At 44.0% G+C, this 16,738-nt stretch overlaps 6 protein-coding genes across 6 annotated transcripts; all 6 read left to right on the top strand.

Moving 5' to 3' along the window:
- Positions 1-7,786: 7,786 nt before the first annotated feature.
- Positions 7,787-8,176, top strand: LOC139457303 (PE-PGRS family protein PE_PGRS5-like). The gene has a single exon (XM_071238711.1). The coding sequence runs from the start codon at positions 7,787-7,789 to the stop codon at positions 8,174-8,176; it is 390 nt and encodes a 129-aa protein (XP_071094812.1).
- Positions 8,177-9,307: 1,131 nt separating this feature from the next.
- LOC139457304 (ubiquitin-binding protein Rv1468c-like) lies at positions 9,308-9,712 on the top strand. The gene has a single exon (XM_071238712.1). It carries the CDS (start codon positions 9,308-9,310, stop codon positions 9,710-9,712), a length of 405 nt encoding a protein of 134 aa, XP_071094813.1.
- A 56-nt stretch (positions 9,713-9,768) lies between these two features.
- On the top strand, positions 9,769-10,341 carry LOC139457305 (PE-PGRS family protein PE_PGRS26-like). Its single transcript, XM_071238713.1, has one exon. It carries the CDS (start codon positions 9,769-9,771, stop codon positions 10,339-10,341), a length of 573 nt encoding a protein of 190 aa, XP_071094814.1.
- Positions 10,338-11,824, top strand: LOC139457307 (uncharacterized PE-PGRS family protein PE_PGRS46-like). Its single transcript, XM_071238714.1, has 2 exons — positions 10,338-10,485; positions 11,277-11,824. Exons 1-2 carry the CDS (start codon positions 10,338-10,340, stop codon positions 11,822-11,824), a joined length of 696 nt encoding a protein of 231 aa, XP_071094815.1.
- A 900-nt stretch (positions 11,825-12,724) lies between these two features.
- Positions 12,725-13,282, top strand: LOC139457308 (PE-PGRS family protein PE_PGRS5-like). The gene has a single exon (XM_071238715.1). It carries the CDS (start codon positions 12,725-12,727, stop codon positions 13,280-13,282), a length of 558 nt encoding a protein of 185 aa, XP_071094816.1.
- A 322-nt stretch (positions 13,283-13,604) lies between these two features.
- LOC139457309 (exported protein YdbA-like) lies at positions 13,605-14,183 on the top strand. The gene has a single exon (XM_071238716.1). It carries the CDS (start codon positions 13,605-13,607, stop codon positions 14,181-14,183), a length of 579 nt encoding a protein of 192 aa, XP_071094817.1.
- Positions 14,184-16,738: the final 2,555 nt, after the last annotated feature.

Raw genomic sequence — 16,738 nt, forward strand, 5'->3', positions numbered from 1 at the left:
TTCGGGCTTTTCTCCACATTAAGCTGACACGCCGCGATATAATTGGAATACTGTTAAAAGTGGCGTTAAACCCAACTCACCTACTCACTTTTATGTGCGGTCCGTAGATAAATGGCAAACCAGCTGCCCTGGTCCTCATAAGCCGGCTTTCACAACAAGTACTGGACGATGGGCTCCTATCCTGACTCGGAATATCAACGGGGGCTTACGTAAATAATAGCCGACATTTTGTAGGGTTTGATGGAAAATAGTTCTAGATATTTCTGAAGGAAAAGTTGCAGATGTGACTAGAGAGTCGCAATTTCTTTGCCTTATGGTTCGATATGATCGTGTATGCTAGCCAATGGTTTTATACGCATATGCCTAGGGATAAAGTAATTTCAATGCCCATTACAGAGATGTGACCATGAATACGTCCACTGAGCAAGAGCGTTCAAATTATATGTTAATGTGTCTTCCTTCAGTTCCTCACGCTGAATCTAAGATTGTCACGTTCGGCACGTCTACCATATCAAATGTGCTTATCAGACTATCAATACTATCTCAAAAGCAAACATCCGTCCCACTGAATGACGACAACCTGATGCAATTTAAACACTGACTGGTAGTTGGAATCAGCTGGCACTATATACAGTAAACAAGCCAGAATGAAATATATGAGACGTTTCACTGGACAAAGAGAGATATGTACGATATTTTCAAACATTCATTAACTTGTAAGATATTTACACATTTGTTTACACATATTTTCAGTTAGTAAATATGTTATATTTTAAAAAAAACGTATTCATCTTTACAAGATATTTACACAGGATGAAATTTCACAATATCCTCAAGTGTTCTGTCTCCGGGGCTTTGATCACATGGGAAACATACGGAGAGATCCCGATTGGCTGTGTGGTGTTTTGGTTGTATGTTGGTTTGCTTAACGCCGCACTCGGCAATTGTCCAACTATTTGACGGCGGTTCACTGAGCCTGGAACAGACAAGCCAGTGACTGACAATACGACAATCTATGTACCCAATTTGGATACGAGGACATGCATCAACAAAGTCAGCGAGCCTGACCACCCGATCTCGTTGGTCAACGCTTACGACAAGCATGGGTTGCTACAGAAGACCATTTCTAACCCGGATCTTCACGGGGGGCGTGGTGGTGTGGGTAACTGTTCCACTGCATATCTACAAACACAACATACAATAATTATCTCCCATATTACCGTACATTTTACGTAAATCTCAAGACGTTCAGTCCTTAAAAAAATGCTAAAGGTATGGTGCGATGACATTCGAGTCAAATCTGGGATTCGACACAACGAATAGCGAATTTTGTAAAGGCTAATAAGGAATTAACTATATTATTCATATCATATGTTGTTTGTTTGTTAGTTTGTTGTTTAACGCCGCACTCAGCAATATTACAGCTATATGACGGCGGTCTGTAAATAAGTCAAGTCCAATCCAAACTGACAAGTTCTTCAACATTTCAACATGTGTCAGCAATACTGAGAAAGCTGTCTCCTTTGAATTTATAACCAGACATCACCATAAAAATATCACGTTTCACAATGTTCTAGATCCAGAGAATACCCAGCCCTTATTATCTCAGCTCAGTGCAATTACGCTATTGAAGCTTGGGTTCCAACGAGTGTTTCGTTAAGTGGTACAAGAATGTGAGTTCAAATAATTTTTATAAGATCTTATCCTTATGATTCTCTCAGCTAATTTGTGGTCATCTAATACAATCTCTGTTTTCATTTTAGAGGTGTGCACACTCCACCGACACACCGACCAACCGACCCCTCTCTCTAACCCTCCAACCCTCTAAACCGTTTAAACAGTTTTGGTACTTGGTTTATCTTGACCTGGGATGCTTACAATATGACAACATCAACACCAAGCAAGAGCTTAAACATGTTCGTTCACTTTGTACATTTCTACAATCTTTGCTCGACTCTTGCTTGCTGCTGTATTTATTACAGCAAAGTGATTAAATATTCAGGTAATCAAGTATTTAATGTCTAAATGTGTTTCGACCGACATCGCACGACGGTTGACATATGTTTTCTGACTCTTCTTGACTCTTGATATAACTAGTGTTACGACGGTAGATATATGTAAATGTACCTTGTGTTGACTCGCAAGTGGTAGGGGGTAACTATTGATTGACACCAATAACTAGATTGCACACTTTTGGGATATTGAGCCCCTGACATGTGCTATATGTCATTAACGTGTAGAGTTAAAACACACAAAAGACTTTGTTACTTTTAGCGACATAAATCCAAAACATGTTTACAGCTAAAAATGTTTAAAACTTTGTTTATACCACAGCACAATATTACGGTCTACAAATGTGGTAACATCTTATATACACCACACTTAAAATTCAGTATTGCAGGTTGGTTTTTTTAATAGTCAACACCATAGAAAAACCAGTCTCGAATATCCGCCAATGCAGATTGTATTGGACGGAACAGCAAATAAGCCGTGAAAAGTATATGAATAGAACTCTGAAAATCAGTAAGAATGGTTAACACGTCCTGCCACTCACAAAACTTGCATAAACGTAAGCGTTGTAGGTTGCCTCCCATGCGATGGTTGTCTCAAAAGAGACCAGAGAATTAGGAAATGGATCAGACAGAAAAACGATAAAGCATTTACTACTTTTTGTTCAAACAAAACACCGATATATTAATTTTCATTACATATTCATTACAAGTGCAGAAGTGTGTTTGGAACGCAGCATGGCTACATAGACACAATATTGTTTTTATGCCATGAGTAAAGATATTTCTCGGTTATATCTCGGTCATATTCATTTGTTGTTACTTTTGACAGTCTAGTCATACTGAACTTACGCGGATTGTGGTTTAAGGGACGTCCTCGTATGAAGAATCATGTGTATTTAGTTACAAATATAATCATATAGTACACTCCTTGGGTATTGAGAGCAAAAGTGTATTCATAAATATCCTGATATATGTCAGATTATGAGGTTAAGGTACCTGTATGTAGTCTTTGAATGATATTTGGAAGTGATACACACAAAGAAGAGAATTTATGGATGTCGACTTCTATGTTATGAGGAACACGACATTTCGGAGTTTTTACTTTCTCCTTCCTCGGGTGAATTTATGCTATGAAGCACAGAACATATATATGTACCTGTAAGAACAACAAAAGTAATAAAATAACAAAGGTGGAAACTAAACAAGGGAAGCCAACAGTTAATTGTCGCTGATTTAATAGCGGGTTTCAGGTCTAGTTTGTTGACAGGTCTGATGTTCTTTGAGTCTGGCGTTGTGGGATCTGAGGGTTTCTCCAATGTACTGGTGGCCACAGTTGCAGGGGATCTGGTATATACAATTATACATCCTCTGGGATAGGGACTTGTGCTGCTGGTGCCTATTTCATTGGCCCGATGATTGTAAACTGTTCTATTTGTCCATTGCTAATCATTTATCAGCGCCAAATAACTGTTGGATTCCCTAGTGAAGTTTCCACCTTTATTATCGTATTACTTTGTTGTTCTGCTTCAAAGAGAAAGTATTTTACTCCCAAACGTTGTGTTCCTCAGAATAAAGAAGTTGACGACCATAAATTCTTTTCCTTTTATACCTTGTGTCTTGAGATTAAGTCCACAGTATCATCTGATAATCCATTTTGAGGGGGGATCGGCTATTTTGATCTTGTTAACGTTGCGCACATTTTTTGTTTGTTTCTTCGTATATGCTATAGGGCTTAACCAAGCATACCCAGATTCAGTAATGAAAGTTGTATGTGCAATTGTAGCATTTTTAATACTATTTATGTATTGATTTAGAACGTGACCTTCAAAGTGATATTGACCTTCAAATGTATCTCCTAGGTGGTTTAAATAATAATTGATTTTAGGCAAACCTTTAATTAGATCCTTCGTAGAAAAGGTATTTGCAAACAGTGATATGTATGTGTTGTATAAGTCTATTTTTAATGAAATTAGCAATGGAAATATGAAAAGTGCACATTTTGACAAAATGGGTGTTGGGGTAACATATTACCATTTTTTTTAAATTCTAGAAGCTACATGGAATATAAACACTGTCGTCTCGTCATAAGACGTGTCGGATCATTTTGAGATCAAATGTTTTGGTTGATAATACTGATATTTCATTACCGCTCATTTTCCAATAGTTGGAAATAGAGCAAAATTTACCATATTTTGGCTTATGTTTACTAATATCTCAATTTGTGAGAAGCTATAATTAAAAAGATAATGATAATTCAAGTCTAATATGTGTTAACTATTACATAAATGATAAACATAAGGACTCATTGCATGCACTACCTTTTAAGGGGACTTTATTTAATTTTCTCTATTTTTTTACAAAACAAAAGTGCATTTTGACCCCCAAAACAGTATCTGACGCCAAAACATTTGACCACAACCATCATTTTCTAGTCCGTTGGATACAAAAACATAAGGGAAATCTAAGTATGTTTTGTTCTACTAATGGGAGGGGTAGGTCGGCAGTGTGTGTGTCTGGCCACTACTCTAATAGATAAAGGTTAAAAAAATAACAGCGTTTTTGATTCCTGACATCAACATAATATTACTAACAGCACATTCTATTCCCTAACAGCCGCCGTTTTGGTTGACTCTTTGGGGCTTTAATTTCAGGAAGAATATTATTTCACTTTCAATATTATTTATTTGATATAAATTTATTATATTTATATAATTTGTTAACGTGACGGTAACACGATGTGCTGCTTTTCCGTGGGACGAGAGGTTGGCCACATGGCCGCAAAAGTGAAGTTCATGAGTGTATAAACGACACATTTTGACGTTCATACTTTTTTCAGGAGACTATTCTTAAAATGACGTAAACACAGACGCACTACATTCACATGTTTTATATGCAATAAAGGCCCAAGTGTTCATAATAATCGAATAAAAAGTAACTAAGAACCTTAGGGAATTTAACATTTTATATACATAAGCAATAACAAATACAAGGGGGCAGTACTTCAATCAGAGACCTTATCACAGAAGATTATTATGCAAGTATGTTTTCTTCACCACAAATGAATTTTCTTGTTGTCCTGAAGTTACATCTTTTGAATATAATTTCAAAGTATTTGTACTCATCAACATTCTCAAGGGTGACGAAAACAAGAAGTATTTTGCATTTGTCAGTGTTGCTTTACTCGGGTGGCATCATAAAGTTTGTCCAAACTATGATGTGTATTATCTGTGTCCAATGAAACGACATCCTCCAGTACTGTATGGTCCATCTTCTGGTCTTCTTCTGATGCAATTCTGTGTGAGTATCCATCTTCTGTACCAAGTTATAAACTCTAACAACAGAATGTAACAACGGAAATTGCACATCGGTCGAATCCTTAACATGTTACAACAACTCATGGAGCAAGATGTCCCAATGCATATGTCTGTCACAACAACAAATGAGTCAAGATGTTCCTGAACAGATGCCTTTCACAACAACGCATAGACAAGATGTTCCTACACATACGTTTCTCACAACCACCTTCAGACAAGATGATCCTTCACAGAAGTCTTTCACAACAAAGCATACACAAGGTAATCCTAAAATTATGTCCGTCACAACCATCTATAGACAAGATGTTCCTGAAAAGATGTATGTCACGACAACGCATAGTGAGTGAGTGAGTATGGTTTTACGCCGCTTTTAGCAATATTCCAGCAATATCACCGCGGGGGACACCAGAAATGGGCTTCACACACTGTACCCATGTCGGTAATCGAACGAAGGTCTTCAGCGTGACGAGGGAACGCTTTGACCACGAGGCTACCCCACCACCCCCACAACATCGCATAGACAAGATGTTCCTACACGAATTTCTCTCACAATAACGCATACACAAGATGTTCCTGAACAGATGTCTTTCACGACAACGCATAGACAAGATGTTTCTGAACAGATGTCTTTCACAACAACGCATATACAAGATGTTCCTACACAGATGTCTGTCACAACAACGCATAGACAAGATGTTTCTGAACAGATGTCTTTCACAACAACGCATAGAAAAGATGTTCCTACACGAATGTCTGTCACAACAACGCATAGAAAAGATGTTCCAACACAGATGTCTGTCACAACAACGCATAGACAAGATGTTCCTATACGAATGTCTGTCACAACAACGCATAGACAAGATGTTCCTACACGAATGTATATGGCAACAACGCATAGACAAGATGTTCCAACACGAATGTCTGTCACAACAACGCATAGACAAGATGTTCCTATACGAATGTCTGTCACAACAACGTATAGACAAGATGTTCCTATACGAATGTCTGTCACAACAACGCATGGAAAAGATGTTCCTACACAGATGTCTGTCACAACAACGCATAGATAAGATGTTCCTGAAGAGATATCTGTCACAATAACGCATAGACAAGATGTTCCTACACAGATGTCTGTCACAACAACACATAGACAAGATGTTCCTACACGAATGTCTGTCACAACAACGCATAGACAAGATGTTCCTGAAGAGATGTCTGTCACAATAGCGCATAGACTAGATGTTCCTACACGAATGTCTGTCACAACAACGAATAGACAAGATGTTCCTGAACAGACGTCTGTCACAACAACGCATAGACAAGATGTTTCTGAAGAGATGTCTGTCACAATTACACATAGACAAGATGTTCCTACACAGATGTCTGTCACAACAACGCATAGACAAGATGTTCCTACACGAATGTCTGTCGCAACAACGCATAGACAAGATGTTCCTACACAGATGTCTGTCACAACAACGCATAGATAAGATGTTCCTGAAGAGATATCTGTCACAATAACGCATAGACAAGATGTTCCTACACAGATGTCTGTCACAACAACACATAGACAAGATGTTCCTACACGAATGTCTGTCACAACAACGCATAGACAAGATGTTCCTGAAGAGATGTCTGTCACAATAGCGCATAGACTAGATGTTCCTACACGAATGTCTGTCACAACAACGAATAGACAAGATGTTCCTGAACAGACGTCTGTCACAACAATGCATAGACAAGATGTTTCTGAAGAGATGTCTGTCACAATTACACATAGACAAGATGTTCCTACACAGATGTCTGTCACAACAACGCATAGACAAGATGTTCCTACACGAATGTCTGTCGCAACAACGCATAGACAAGATGTTCCTACACGAATGTCTATCACAACAACGCATAGACAAGATGTTCCTGAACAGACGTCTGTTACAACAACGCACATACTAGATGTTCCTGAAGAGATGTCTGTCACAACGACGTATAGACAAGATGTTCCTACACGAATGTCTGTCACAACAATGCATAGACAAGAACATCAACACATAAGTCAAGATGTTCCTTCAAAGATATCTGCAACAAGAACACATGAGGCAAGATGTTCCTACACAGATGTCTGTAACATCAACACATGAGGCAAGATCTTCCTAAACGGCACAGTCCCTGTGCATATACATCCAGTTAGTTTGTCCCCTTTCTCGATCGATCTTGTCGACATCGAGATAGCCAACGGCTTGCAAGGAACATGTTCCATCATTATGAAACGTATCCACACTTTGGCACAAGAAGTTGGCCTCAGTCACACACGCCTTCACACACTCCTGGGTGGTCATGTGCTTTTTGGTAATTTCATTGTGCTTAGTTATCGCCAGTCCTGGGTATAACGACATGCTGTTCCCATACTTGGTGCAACCTGATATGAGAGAACATCAGTTTAAAAATTATCAAGGAGAAAGTATGAATGTGACAGATGGAGGAGATAGTTTGCGTGTGGCAGGTGGAGGAGATGGTGTGAGTGTGACGTGTGGAGGAGGTGTGAGTGTGGCAGGTGAAGGAGATTGTTTGCGTGTGTCAGGTGAAGGAGATGGTGTGAGTGTGACGTGTGGAGGAGATGGTGTGAGTATGACGTGTGGAGGAGGTGCAGTGTGTGCGGCAGGTGGAGGAGGTGGCATGAGTGTGGCAGGTGAAGGTGGTGTAAGTGTGACGTGTGGAGGAGATGGTGTGAGTATGACGGTTGAAGGAGTTGGTGTGAGTATGACGGATGGAGGAGATGGTATGAGTGTGACGGATTTAGGAGATGGTGGAAGTCTAACGTGTGGAGCAGATGACATGAGTATGGCGGATTGAGGGGATGGTATGAGTGTGACGGATGGAAGAGATGGTATGCGTGAGACGGATGGAGGAGATGGTGTGAGCGTGGTTGGTGAAGGAGATAGTATGAGTATGACGTGTGGAGGAGATGTGTGAGTATGACGTGTGAAAGAGGTGGCATGAGTGTGGTAGGTGGAGCAGGTGGTGTGAGTGTGACGTGCGGAGGAGATGGTGTGAGTGTGACGTGTGGAGGAGATGGTGTGAGTGTTGCGTGTGGAGGTGGTTTCAGTGTGACGTGTGGAAGAGATGGTGTGTGTATGAAGTGTGAAGGAGACATGTGAGTATGGCGTGTGGATGTGGTGTGAGTGTGACGTGTGGAGGAGATGGTGTGAGTGTGACGTGTGGAGGAGGTGGTGTGAGTGTTGCGTGTGGAGGTGGTGTGAGTGTGACGTGTGGAGGAGATGGTGTGAGTGTGACGTGTGGTGGAGATGTGTGAGTGTGACGTGTGGGGGAGATGGTGTGGGTGTGGCAGGTATGGGAGTTGGTGTTGAGTGTGGTAGGTGGAGGAAATAGTGTGAGTGTGGCAGGTGGAGGACATGGCATCAGTGTGACAGGTGGAGGAAATGGTGTGAGTGTGACGTTTAGATGTGGTGTGAGTGTGGTAGGTGGAGGAGATGGTGTGAATGTGGCATGTGAATGTGGTGTGAGTGTGTCGTGTGGAGGAGATGGTGTGAGTGTGACGTGTGGAGGAAATGGAAAGTGTGGCAGGTGGAGATGGTGGCATGAGTATGGAAGGTGGAGTCGGTGTGTGTGTGACGTGTGGAGGAGATGGTTTGAGTATGACGTGTGGAGGAGATGGTGTGAGTGTGACGTGTGGAGGAGATGGTGTGAGTGTGACGTGTGGAGGAGATGGTGTGAGTGTGACGTGTGAAGGAGATGGTGTCAGTATGACGTGTGGAGGAAATGGTGTGAGTATGACGGTTGAAGGAGTTGGTGTGAGTATGACGGATGGAGGAAATGGTATGAGTGTGACGTATGGAGGAGAAGGTATGAGTGTGACGAATGGAGGAGAGGTAATAAGTGTGACGGATGAAGTTGACACAAGTATGACGGATGGAGGAGATGGTATGAATGTTACAGGTGGATGAGATAGTATGATTGTGATAGATGGAGGAGATGTGTAATAGTGACGGAGGTGGTGTGAGTGTGACGTGTGGAGGAGATGGTGTGAGTGTGACGTGTGGAAGAGGTGGTGTGAGTGTGGCAGGTTGGAGAATTAGTGTGAGTGTGGCAGGTGGAGGAGATGACATCAGTGTGGCAGGTGGAGGAGATGGTGTGAGTGTGACGTGTGGAGGTGGTGTGGGTGTGACGTGTGGAGGTGGTGTGAGTGTGACGTGTGGAGGAGATAGTGTCAGTATGACGTGTGGAGGAAATGGTGTGCGTATGACGGGTGAAGGAGTTGGTGTGAGTGTGACGGATGGAAGTGATGGTATGCGTGAGACGGATGGAGGAGATGGTGTGAGCGTTGTGGGTGAAGGATATAGTATGAATATGACGTGTGGAGATGTGTGAGTATTACTTGTGGAGGAGGTGGCATGAGTATGGTAGGTGGAGGAGGTAGTGTGAGTATGACGGATGGAGGAGATGGTGTGAGTATGACGTGTGGAGGATATGCTGCGAGTATGACGGGTGAAGGAGGTGGTGTGAGTATGACGGATGGAGGAAATGGTATGAGTGTGACGTGTGGAGGAGAAGGTATTTCTGTGACGGATGGAGGAGATGGTGTGAGTGTGACGGTTGGTGGAGATGGTATGAGTGTGACGATTGTTGGAGACGGTATGAGTGTGACGGTTGGTGGAGACGGTATGGGTGTGACGGATGGAGGAGATGGTATGAGTGTGACGGTTGGTGGAGATGGTATAAGTGTGACGGTTGGTGGAGGTGGTATGAGTGTGACGGTTGGTGGAGACGGTATGAGTGTGACGGATGGAGGAGATGGGATGATTGTGACGGATGGAGATGGGATGAGTGACGGATGGAGGAGATGGGATGAGTGTGACGGATGGAGGAGATGGGATGAGTGTGACGGATGGAGGAGATGGGATGAGTGTGACGGATGGAAGAGATGTGTGCGTGTGACGGTTGGAGGTGATGATATGAATGTGACAGGTGGAGGAGATGTTATGAGTGTGAGGGAATGATGCTGTGGGATGAGTATGAGAAATGTGTGGGGCGGAGGTGGAGTGTGACGGTTGGTGGAGATGGTATAAGTGTGACGGTTGGTGGAGGTGGTATGAGTGTGACGGTTGGTGGAGACGGTATGAGTGTGACGGATGGAGGAGATGGTATGAGTGTGACGGATCGAGGAGATGGTATAACTGTGACGGTTAGAGGAGATTGTATAAGTGTGACAGATGGAGGAGATGGTTGAAGTCTGACGGGTGGAAGATTTACATGCGTATGACGGATGGAGGGGATGGTATGAGTGTGACGGATTGAGGAAATGGTATGCGTGGGACGGATGGAGGAGATGGTTTGAGCGCGGCGGATAAAGGAGATAGTATGAGTATGACGTGTGGAGGAGATGTGTGAGTATGACGTGTGTGTGAGTATGACGTGTGAAGGAGATGTGTGAGTATGACGTGTGTGTGAGTATGACGTGTGAAGGAGATGTGTGAGTATGACGTGTGTGTGAGTATGACGTGTGGAGGAGATGTGTGAGTATGACGTGTGTGTGAGTATGACGTGTGGAGGAGATGTGTGAGTATGACGTGTGTGTGAGTATGACGTGTGAAGGAGGTGGCATGAGTGTTGTAGGTGGAGGAGGTGGTGTGAGTGTGACGGATGGAAGAGATGGTATGCGTGAGTACGGATGGAGGAGATGGTGTGAGCGTGGCAGATAAAGGAGATAGTATGAGTATGACTTGTGGAGGAGATGTGTGAGTATGACGTGTGTGTGAGTATGACGTGTGTAGGAGGTGGCATGAGTGTTGTAGGTGGAGCAGGTGGTGTGAGTGTGACGGATGGAAGAGATGGTATGCGTGAGACGGATGGAGGAGATGGTGTGAGAATGGGGGATAGAGGAGATAGTATGAGTATGACGTGTGGAGGATTTGTGTGAGTATGACGTGTGTAGGAGGTGGCATGAGTTTTGTAGGTGGAGGAGGTGGTGTGAGTATGACGGTTGGAGGAGATGTTGTTAGTATGACGTGTGGAGGATATGGTGTGAGTATGACGGGTGAAGAAGATGGTATGAGTGTGACGAATGGAGGAGATGGTATAAGTGTGACGGATGGAGGAGATGGTGTGAGTGTGACGGATGAAGAAGATGGTATAAGTGTGACGGATGAAGAAGATGGTATGAGTGTGACGAATGGAGGAGATGGTATAAGTGTGACGGATGAAGAAGATGAGGCAAGAATGACGGATGGAGGAGATGGTATGAATGTGGCAGGTGGAGGAGATGGTATGAGTCTGACAGATGGAGGAGATGGTGTGAATGTGCCATGTGGAGGACATGGTGTGAGTGTGACGTGTGGAGGAGGTGGTGTGAGTGTGGCAAGTGGAGGAATTAGTGTGAGTGTGGCAGGTGGAGGAGATGGTGTGAGTGTGACGTGTGGAGGTGGTGTGAGTGTGACGTGTGGAGTAGAAGGTGTGAGTGTGACGTGTGGAGGGATGGTGTGAGTGTTGCGTGTGGAGGTGGTGTGAGTGTGACGTGTGGAGGAGATGGTGTGAGTGTGACGTGTGGTGGAGATGTGTGAGTGTGACGTTTGGAGGAGATGGGGTGGGTTTGGCAGGTGTGGGAGATATGGTGTGAGTGTGGCAGTTGGAGGAAATAGTGTGAGTGTGGCAGATGGAGGAGATGGCATCAGTTTGGCAGGTGGAGGAGATAGTGTGAGTGTGACGTGTGGAGGAGATGGTATGAGTGTGACGGATGGAGGAGATGGTGTGAGTGTGACGGATGGAGGAGATGGAATGAGTCTGACGGATGGAGGAGATGGTGTGAGTGTGACGTGTGGTGGAGATGTGTGAGTGTGCCGTGTGGAGGAGATGGTGTGAGTGTGACGTGTGGAGGAGGTGGTGTGGATGTGGCAAGTGGAGGAATTAGTGTGAGTGTGGCAGGTGGAGGAGATGGCATCAGTGTGGCAGGTGGAGGAGAGTGTGTGAATGTGATGTGTGGAGGTGGTGTGAGTGTGACGTGAGGAGGAAGTGGTGTGAGTGTTGCGTGTGGAGGTGGTGTGAGTGTGACGTGTGGAGGAGATGGTGTGAGTGTGACGTGTGGAGTAGATGGTGTGAGTGTGACGTGTGGAGGAGATGGTGTGGGTGTGGCAGGTATGGGAGGTGGTGTGAGTGTGGCAAGTGGAGGAAATAGCGTGAGTGTGGCAGGTGGAGGAGATGGCATCAGTGTGACAGGTGGAGGAGATGGTGTGAATGTGATGTGTGGAGGAGATGGTGTGAGTGTGACATGTGGAGGAGATGGTGTGGGTGTGGCAGGTATGGGAGGTGGTGTGAGTGTTGCAGGTGGAGGACATAGTGTGAGTGTGGCAGGTGGAGGAGATGGCATAAGTGTGACAGGTGGAGGAGATGGTGTGGTGTGACGTGTGGAGGAGATGGTGTGAGTGTGACGTGTGGAGATGTGTGAGTGTGACGTGTGATGGAGATGGTGTGAGTGTGACGTGTGGAGGAGATGGTGCGGGTGTGGCAGATGTGGGAGGTGGTGTGAGTGTGACGGATGGAGGAGATTGTATAAGTGTGACGGATGGAGGAGACGATATGAGTGTGACGGATGGAGGAGATGGTGTGAGTGTTACAGATGAAGGAGATGGTATAAGTGTGACGGATGGAGGAGACGGTGTGAGTGTGACGGATGAAGGAGATGGTATAAGTGTGACGGATGGAGGAGACTGTATAAGTGTGACGGATGAAGGAGATGGTATGTGTGTGACGGATGGAGGAGATGGTGTGAGTGTGACGGATGAAGGAGGTGGTTTAAGTGTGACGGATGGAAGAGATGGTGTGATGGTGACGGATGAAGGAGATGGTGTGAGTGTGACGGATGGAGGAGATGGTGTGAGTGTGACGGATGGAGGAGATAGTGTGTATGTGACGGATGAAGGAGGTGGTATGAGTGTGACGGATTGAGGAGACGGTATGAGTGTGACGGATAGAGGAGATAGTGTGAGTGTGACGGATGAAAGAGGTGGTATGAGTGTGACGAATGGAGGAGACGGTATGAGTGTGACGGATGGAGGAGATAGTGTGAGTGTGACGGATGGAGGAGACGGTATGAGTGTGACGGATGGAGGAGATAGTGTGAGTGTGACGGATGAAGGAGGTGGTATGAGTGTGACGGTTTGTGGAGACGGTGTGAGTGTGACGGATGGTTGAGTGGTATGAGTGCGACGAATGGAGGAGATCACATGAGTGTGACGGATGAAGGAGATGGTATGTGTGTGACGGATGAATGGAATGGAATGAGTATGGAGGAGATGATGTGAGTGTGACGGATGAAGGAGGAGATTACATGAGTATGACGGACGGAGGAGACGGTATGAGTGTGACGGATGGAGGATATGGTGTGAGTGTGAGGGGTGGAGGAGATGGTGTGAGTGTGACGGATGAAGAAGGGAGTATGTGTTTGTCGGATGCAGGACACGGTAAGAGTGTGACGGATGGAGGAGATAGTGTGAGAGTGACGGATCAAGGAGGTGGTATTAGTCTGACGGATGGAGGAGATGGGATGAGTGTGACGGATGGAGGAGATGGGATGATTGTGACGGATGGAGGAGATGGGATGAGTGTGACGGATGGAGGAGATGGGATGAGTGTGACGGATGGAGGAGATGGGATGAGTGTGACGGATGGAGGAGATGGGATGAGTGTGACGGATAGAGGAGATGGGATGATTGTGACGGATGGAGATGGGATGAGTGTGACGGATAGAGGAGATGGGATGAGTGTGACGGATGGAGGAGATGGGATGAGTGTGACGGATGGAGGAGATGGGATGAGTGTGACGGATGGAAGAGATGTGTGCGTGTGACGGTTGGAGGTGATGATATGAATGTGACAGGTGGAGGAGATGTTATGAGTGTGAGGGAATGATGCTGTGGGATGAGTATGAGAAATGTGTGGGGCGGAGGGGAAAAGTAGTGAATACGATGTACATGCATGTGCTGTGCTATGTCGCCCTGTAAAGGCACATACTTGAGAAGGACAGGTGATCATATACGTAATACGGTAATTCAGTTCCAGTAGGTCAACGCAATTACTCTAAAGTATGCGTCGCGCTGATAACGAACACATTCTTAACATTCACTGGGTGATTGATGAGTCTACGAATTACGAATAAAATGACAGTGGGGGTAACTTTCTTGCTTAAACAAATCTGGTGTCGTTGAGACCAACCACATGATCCTAGTGTGATGTGGGGAAGAAACGTACGTTGGAGGCAGGTGTCGTCTCGGGGGTTGTAGTTGTAACCGGGGACGCATTTACACGTCCCGTTGAAACACACTGACTTCTCGACGTGACAGTCATCGTTCTCAGTACAAGCGGAGCCGATGTGCCCTGTGCAAGACGAAAGAGTTACATAAAGTTTATGATCAGCTTTTCACTTACAATGAAACACACAGCACATTGACATTCATTGTCACTGGCACATCGCATGTGACATCGCCTGAATTTGCAAGACAAAACGCTTGAAAAATTAACCAGCTTGTGTTCTTCATTTGGATATTTCATTTGATACGTTCATAGCCTATCATAGTGAGTGAATGAGTTAAAACTGTACGTCACATCGGCAATATTTCAGGCATATCGTGACGAGTAAAAAGTATACATTGATAATAAATTATTTAAATTGTATTAAATTATGTCACAGGTTGTAGTTGAAACTAGACCCAGAGTATGTAAAAGAATAAACTATCAAATAACAGCACAATAGAAAAAGGTCTATAAATCGCCGTCATCATACTACCTCTGCTTCCTGCACAGTTCCCCAGTGGGATTTGTACCACCCCTTCAGCTGCTGGCCATTGTATGCAAGTTAAGCCATCAATGTAAAATAACAAATATACTATTTTTAATAGTCTGGCACGCATTAAAATACTTTGAATGTCGTGGAACTTACACACCGTCTTAGCGGACAATAATTTTACTTTACTTCAATCCACCTCGAGGGTACATCTACTAACAATCTAAGTTACTAAGGGGCGAACCATTTGATATTTAGGAGTGGCTTCGGTTTTTGGGGTAGAGTCATGGGTTTTTTCTTTTCAATTTTAGGGGCTGTTTTTCTACTTCAAAGAGAACTTCTTTTTTTACAACACATTTCAAATTCAACCTATGGAAAAAATGTTAAACTTTTCTGATTGTTCACTAAAACATAATAACTGCCGAGATGTAGGTGATGTTAAAACAGTGGATACAGTAGGATGATAGAGCACTCTTGGGAGATGTGAAACCAAGTGTGAGGTGTTCTTCAAATTGACAGAGAACTAGTCAACGTGACATGTTTCATAACTACTGGTGGATTGTACTAAGATTCAGGATGATGTGGTGCCAGGCCAGCGACCCATATACACGTACATACGTAAGATCCGGCGACATACAGCGACGTTTCGATTTAGGTTCTAACACCGTCATCAAGCAAAGATAACTTGCTTGATAACGGTGTTAGAACCTACACTGAAACGTCGCTCTTAATTGTAATAAAGAAGTTGTTCATCCATAAATTCTTATCCTTACTTGTTAAGGGTCATGCCAGGAAGGGGCTTATGATCAGAGCGCATAGGCCGAACGTTTGCTGTATACATTAAACAGACAGGAGACAGAATTGCAGTGCACTTTGGGGAACATTTTGGAACTTTTTAGGTATTTTGGATAAATAAAGTTTTAAAGAAACCTATTGAAGTGGTTTGCACAATAGCAATACCCCGATGCACATCGTGGAGCTTTTGTCTCCTAAACCGTTATACAAATACTGAAAGTACACGAATACAGTAATCAGCATATCTCCAATCACAAAGATCAGGTTTTGCCTCAGATAGGCCAAAATTAGGCCACACTCACTTACATCATCACAAAATACCAACAGGGGACTCCAGACCCATTTGACTCTCTTTTTATAGGCAAAACGCAGCCATTAGGAAATAATGTCCCAGACAGGTGCAGGAAATGTTAGGAGCCAATATCACTCCTCCCAGATCTTCTGAATTGCACTCTCCGTTGGCCTTAAAAAGTGATAGCACTTACCACTTTGCCGTAGATTATAGACGCCTCAATGCAGTTACCAAGCCTACATATTTCCCTCCACAACGTTGTGAAGCTGACGTTGATGCCGTAGGCGACAGCCATGCCAAATTTGTATTGTCCTTGATTGTGCTAGTGTCTTTTAGCAAATACCAATCCATCCACATAGAAAACAAAAGTTCGGCCTTCATTACACCCGATGGTGTTCTTGAAAGGAATCGCCTCCCTTTCGGCCTAAAAAATGTTCCCATATAACTTTGGCAAACCATTTCAGAGCACTAATAGATGTGAATTGGCATTACATATCAATATATGTAGATGGCATCATAATATTTTCTGAAACGT

This window comes from Haliotis cracherodii, unplaced genomic scaffold (genome assembly GCF_022045235.1).
Source record: "Haliotis cracherodii isolate W230 unplaced genomic scaffold, xgHalCrac1.p SCAF_12, whole genome shotgun sequence".
Taxonomy (NCBI): Eukaryota; Metazoa; Mollusca; class Gastropoda; order Lepetellida; family Haliotidae; genus Haliotis; species Haliotis cracherodii.

Bases quoted from the DNA above. Each gene is read 5' to 3' on its own strand.
- LOC139457304 (XM_071238712.1), top strand. From the start codon at position 9,308: ATGGAGGAGATGTGTAATAGTGACGGAGGTGGTGTGAGTGTGACGTGT.
- LOC139457305 (XM_071238713.1), top strand. From the start codon at position 9,769: ATGACGGATGGAGGAGATGGTGTGAGTATGACGTGTGGAGGATATGCT.
- LOC139457309 (XM_071238716.1), top strand. From the start codon at position 13,605: ATGGAATGGAATGAGTATGGAGGAGATGATGTGAGTGTGACGGATGAA.
- LOC139457308 (XM_071238715.1), top strand. From the start codon at position 12,725: ATGGTGTGGTGTGACGTGTGGAGGAGATGGTGTGAGTGTGACGTGTGG.
- LOC139457307 (XM_071238714.1), top strand. From the start codon at position 10,338: ATGATGCTGTGGGATGAGTATGAGAAATGTGTGGGGCGGAGGTGGAGT. The intron at 10,486-11,276 runs GTATGAGTGTGA...TGACGTGTGTAG, and splicing joins TGTGACGGATGGAGGAGATG to GAGGTGGCATGAGTTTTGTA.
- LOC139457303 (XM_071238711.1), top strand. From the start codon at position 7,787: ATGAATGTGACAGATGGAGGAGATAGTTTGCGTGTGGCAGGTGGAGGA.